Raw genomic sequence first — 5,966 nt, 5'->3', positions numbered from 1 at the left:
GGAAGCCGACCTGTGAGACAAAGCTTCAGAGCCGGCAAGGCAAAAAATACTGCTGAGTCTCCTTGTTGTGCACCCAATCGGGAGAAAGTCAAGAGTTTGCACTTATTCTACTTGCAAAAGCATCCGCCACTGTCGTGGAAGGATGGAAGTGGTTGAGACAGGGCTCCTGAGTCCAGATCCTGACCCCACCCACTCTCCATAGAGGCCCTGTGCGCCTTATGAAATCTGAATTGTTATAGCATTTTATGCACCCAGTATTTTAAACCAATCCTTTACAAAAGCAATGAGTGACTATCCAGAGGCAGCGCTCAGGGAGACATTTTAATTGGGAAAACATTAAAACACACACACACACACACCAAAAACCCTAGTACTACTCAGCCCATAGCACACACTTCAAAAATATTATTTGAAATAGGCTAAATATCATTTCATTAAGGAAGCAGTTAAGGGAAGGAGCATCCCATGATACTTGGCACAATTTTGTACTTTTATTTATTTCACAAATGACCATGTAGTTTGTATGGGCGCGGTCCTGAGCACGTGGCACCCATTGACTCACTCACACTCACAACAGCCCTCCAAGATTACAGGTGAGGAAAGCAAGGCCCTGGGAGGTTAATTTGCCCCAAACCATACAGCGAGGAAGTGGCCACTTGGGGATTCAAACCCACCCAGCAGGCTGACTCAGAGTCCCCGCCCTAACCTTCAGGCTGCACGCTCTTTGTCTGAATGTATCTGCTTCCAAGCTACAGACCAGAGGCCAGAAAGAGCCCACCCACTCTCTAAACTCAGCTACAAAGGGTCCTATCACCAGTAATGCCGAGCCTTTGCCTCCATGGAGGGTTATGGTTCTACACGCAGGTGTTCCTTCCTTCTAATGATCTAACACACCGGGGAAGTGCACTGCGTTTAAAAATCGCATTTTGCTTAATGATTTCTTACATATGTGCACACACTGTAACCACCACCCCCCCAGACTGAAATACAGGACCTTTCCACCCCCACCCCAGCCTTCCATGTGCCTCTCCCTGTCAGAGGCCATCTCAATCCGTCCCCAAATGTGACCACTACTCTGACTTTTCACACCACAGGTTAGCATTGCCTTTTCTACAATTTCATGCAAACGGAATCATATGGGGCTTTATATCTGGCTCTATGTTCTTCAAAAAAACACACATAAATAGCCCGCACACTGCCAATGATTGTGGTTGAAAGGAGGGTGCAGTGAGAGTTTGTTTCTCGTTCAGTGAGCTCCAGGATTGTCTTTATTTTGGCTCACTGACCCATCAAAGGGGAAGATGAGAGGGCTGAACACTGGCATGTGGACTCTTGGGAGTTGACTGTGGAAAACCAGTGATCCGCAGGGAGCAAAGGAGCTGTGCTGGCTGGAGAGGGTACTGCAGAGCCAGGAGGTCACCTCTGGTTGCTCTGAATGACCAGAGGGGAGAAGGCTCTATGAGGTTCTAAAACGCTCAAACCTGGTTCCTCCAGCGCCCAAGGCACCCGAGGTGGCCACAGGCTCCTGCCTCTCCTTCCCAGACAGGGATAAATTTCCCCAAAGATCAGTAATTCCCCCAAAAGGCGCGTCTCCTACCTGTGCACTGTTGGATGAAGTCCTGTTGGATGAAGTCCTGATATTCTGCTCCCTGCTCGCCGGGGACGATAGTGGAGCCGTCATATTTAAAAGTCACCCTTTGGATTGGGAGAAGAAAAAACACACACACAGGTCAGCGTTGATAGCTGCATGGTGCCGAGCTTCCCGCAGGACAATCTAAAAGATGCTCTGGCTGGGGAGAAGCCAGCGCTGGCTTTCCACGCGTCCTGGGTTAAGGCTGCGGAAGACAGCACCGGATGACCCTTAATCAGTCCCATCTGGAAGACGGCTCCGTGCACCGGGCCCATCGCGAGCTCGGGGCGCGGGGCCTGCAGAGCAATGGAAAGTTCCTCACCAGATGACGGCCGAGCCGTCGTCGCGCACCAGGTTGTACGCCTCCCGGCAAGCTTCTTTGTCGATCTTGGTGGCCATCACTGCGGAGCCGCAGGGGGGACACTCTGCCCAGACAGACCGAGCGCGTCCCGGGTCGGGTGCAGGGATTGGAGCGAAGCTGCGGCGCGCAGAAACCTGGCGGGAGACGGCGGCGGGCGACGGCGGCGGCGATAGCAACGCGGAGTGGCGAGCTGCGAACTCCCGGCCCCGCGGCGGGTGCGAAAGTAACCGAGAGCGCGCCTGGACTCAGGCCGCGCCGCCCCGCCCCCCGGCCGTCCCGCCCAGGTCCCCTACGACCATTGGCGGCCCAGGCCGCGGACGCCACGCCCCTCGTGTTCATTGGTCGTTGGGCTCGGGGGCGGGGCATCTTTACTCATTGGCAGCCAATCTCAGACCGGGCGGGTTGCGCAACTCCTCAGTGGGGGCTGAAGAAGGGGCTTTTTCCTCCTCCCTCTCCGTCCTCCTCCTTTTCTCTCTCCCTCTCTTTCCTTCTTTCTAATTCCCTCTCCTCTTATTCCCTCCCCCTCCTCTCCTCTCCTCCTCTTCCCCCTACCTATTCCCTCCCTCTCCTCTTTACAACCTCCTCCTCTCCCCTCCTGTCCTCTCATTATCCCCACCCCCAGCTCTTTCTTCCTCCTCCTCTATTCCTCCTCCCCCTTCCCTTCTGCTTCCCTCCCCCTTATCCCCCTTTTCCTTTTCCCTCCCCCTTTCCCCGCCCCCAGCTGCCGAGCTCCACAACTCCACAGGGGACCTCTTAGTGGGTGACTTAATGCATCAAACCAAAGGCGACAGCCCCACCCCCACCCCAGTGTTTGGCTTCGAGATCTCTAGGTGGGGAGGAATTGGACGGAATTAAGCATTTTAAATAGGAGGCGATAGAAAGTGGACTGCTTCCAAAACGTTGGTGGGATCACTGTTTACTTTGTATTCGGGTTATTTGCATTCAGGTCTTATCTCCCCCTTTGGGTTTCTCAGAGTGCAAGAGCTGACTCATTCTCTCTTCCTCATTTCCTCATCCAGTCATTCCACAAAGACCAACTACACTTAGGCAGGTAAAAGGGCTGGACCCTAGAGACCAGTCTCTCACATTGCACCCAGCGCTGTCACTTTCTAACTGTGGATCTTTGGGCAAGCCTCAAAAACTCTGAGATTACTTTTCTGGAATCCTATCTAATGCAGTGGTTTTCAACCTTCCTAATGCCGCGACCCTTTAATACAGTTCCTCATGTTGTGGTGACCCCCAACCATAAAATTATTTTCATTGCTACTTCATAACTGTAATTTTGCTACTGTTATGAATCGTAATGTAAATATCTGATATGCAGGATGTATATTCAGGGGTCGCGACCCACAGGTTGAGAACTGCTGTAAGAGCTAATATGCTAATTAGACCGAACAGCAGAACAACCCTCCTGACTTCTGGAGGAAGCTGGGGCTGTAAGGGCCAGTCAAAGCAGGCGGGACTGCGAGGGCTGAGCCCCTTGCATGAACTTTGTGCATTGGGCCTCTAGTACTAACATTGTAGGGTTGTTTGTGGTTAATTGAAATGATATGAGTAAACAAATATATTAGCTAGTAATAAAAGGTCATCACTGTTGGTTATTAAGTAATTAAACTAAATCCCAAAAGGTCGAGGAATAATAAAATTCTCAGTGGCATACAAAAAAATTAATTAATTAATAAATCAATTAATCGATGGGTGAATGGAACCACATTTCCAGGAAAGTAGGAACAAATGTTGCTGTTTGTGAGGGAGGACCAAACACTCTTCTACCTCAAGGTTCTTTTGGCTGACCTAATAATCAGATGGGCATCAGACAGCTTAGCAAGAGAAAATAACCAAGTTTAATACATACATATGCGTGGGAACCCTGCATACGTGAGAGGTTCAGAGACAGAAAGGGAACACTGGGTATATAAGACATTCTGAGCTGGGGATGAGGTAAGGTACTCTGGAGGCTTCAAAGGAGTATTGCAGGATGAGAAGAAGAGCAGATGCTTGGCAAATAGAGTTTGTCCTGCCCTATAGATAGGTCAGAAGAGGTCATGTCTGATAGTGACTTATTGTGGTCAAGGACCTTAACTCAAGTTCTTCTAGGTAGTTAAGGGATGGGTAAGAGTTTTTCTTGAACCCGAGGCTACAATTGCCTTTAGCTCAAAATAATCTGCACACCACAGAGGCAAATCTTGGGGTGACTTGTTCTGAACCCCTGCACTATAAACAAAAAGACAACAAAAATTCCAATTTGATGCAGCCCAAAGCAGTTCCTACCTCACTCCCTGATAAAGGTAATCGAACAATTGACCATTGGAAAGAAAAACAAAAAAGGACCTGTACATCACACCAATGATCATGGTAAATTCCAAATGGGTCAAAAATTTAAATGCAAATAATTGAAACCAGAAAGTTCCAGAAGGCAACAAGGAGAGCTTCCATTGTAAGTCTGGAATGGGCAAACTCTTTCTAACCATTGTTAGGTAGGAAGTTAGACTTGAGCGGCTGGGGTGGGACCTGCCCTGGGGTCCTGAACAGGAGTCGGACCAACATTGCCTTCAGACCGCCCCTCCATGGGTGGCCCAGCAGCCAGCAGACCGCCAGCGGGCAGGTTCAGAACCAGCCGGCAACCTATCCTCCCCTAGTATTTCACCAGTTATGCAGTTTGGACCCCTGACCTTTCATATCTCTGACCAGGCAGTTTAGTTCCCCCCAACTTTTCCTCCCTAAAGATAACATCTAAGCCTCAGTTGTATTTCCGCTCTAGGCCCAGAAAAGCAGCAAAACCAGACCAGTGACTCTGTGGCTGCTCAGGACCAGCTACATCGACTAACAACCTCTGCCCTGGCACCGACCAAGCAGTGGAGACCAGGCCCTGAAGGAGCACACCTGGAGAGCTGGTGGGTAGTCTATTAAGGCCCGCCCCTGAGACCACCCCTAAGATTTCCACCTGCAAGAGAGAGAGAAATACACTCGGACAAAGGACCCAGCGTGAGCTCTCCCTCCGAGGAGCAGGCCATGCCATTCCCCCACAGGCACGTATCCCCCAACCTCTAAGGGATCCCACGAGACTTGCAACCAGGGGAGCAGTGGGCAGCGGCAGCTCGTCCTGAGCTAACCCCCTGAACCTGTCTCCTGGGCCCCCTTTTCTCTGACTCCCCAGTGAGTTGAAGCAGCCCGGCCATTGTCTCTTTTGAGTGGCCAGCTCCTCCTCTGCAGTGTATTTTCAGTAAACCCGACTTTGTTTTACTTTCATTTTCATTGACCTTAAAATCTTTTCTGCATTGAGGAGCTGAGGTCCCAGCCAGTAACACCATGATCAAAAGTCAAGAGTAGCCCTAACCGGTTTGGCTCAGTGGATAGAGCGTTGGCCTGTGAACTGAAGGGTCCCAGGTTCGAGTCCGGTCAAGGGCATGTACCTTGGTTGCGGGCACATCCCCAGTAGGGAGTGTGCAGGAGGCAGCTGACCGATGTTTCTCTCTTATCGATGTTTCTAACTCTCTATCCCTCTCCCTTCCTCTCTGTAAAAAATCAATAAAATATATTTTTAAAAAGTCAGGAGTCATAACAAAAGATGGATACATTCAAATATTTAAAAAGTCTTGCCCTGTTATCCCATACACCGAAAGGTTACAGATTTGATTCCCAGTCAGGGCATATACCTAGGTTGTGGGTTCAATCCCAGTCAGGGAGGGTATGGGAGGCAACCAATTCATATTTCTCTCTCTCTCTCTCTCTCTCTCTCTCTCTCTCTTCATCTCTCAAATCAAAAATGTATCCTCAGGTGAGAAAACAAAAAAAAGTAAGTCTTCTTCAAGGGAAAAAACATATTACTTGATGTGTAAAGTGTAAAAGCAAAAGGATGCTCAATATCAACCCCTAATAACAAATGCAAATTAAAGCAGGACTGAGATACTTCTTAAAAAGTTAGCAGGTTGGCAAAAATCAAAGTTTGATGAGCCTGCTTTGTTGGTGAGACTC

At 49.6% G+C, this 5,966-nt stretch overlaps 1 protein-coding gene across 1 annotated transcript in view; it reads right to left on the bottom strand.

Annotated features, from left to right (window-relative positions):
* Positions 1–2,226, bottom strand: part of COTL1 (coactosin like F-actin binding protein 1) — a 39,227-nt gene extending 37,001 nt beyond the window's left edge. The window contains exons 1-2 of the mRNA XM_006087020.3: positions 1,953–2,226; positions 1,598–1,695 (exon numbers count right to left, since the gene is read on the bottom strand). Of these exons, the coding sequence (XP_006087082.1) occupies positions 1,598–1,695; positions 1,953–2,029 (175 nt within the window). The 5' untranslated portion in view covers positions 2,030–2,226. The remainder of the gene's footprint in view (positions 1–1,597; positions 1,696–1,952) is intronic.
* Between the last annotated feature and the right edge of the window lie 3,740 nt (positions 2,227–5,966).

Source organism: Myotis lucifugus, unplaced genomic scaffold, assembly GCF_000147115.1.
Source record: "Myotis lucifugus unplaced genomic scaffold, Myoluc2.0 scaffold_35, whole genome shotgun sequence".
Taxonomy (NCBI): Eukaryota; Metazoa; Chordata; class Mammalia; order Chiroptera; family Vespertilionidae; genus Myotis; species Myotis lucifugus.
Note: the sequence above shows the minus strand (reverse complement) of the source record. Positions and strands in the feature narration are given on the sequence as shown.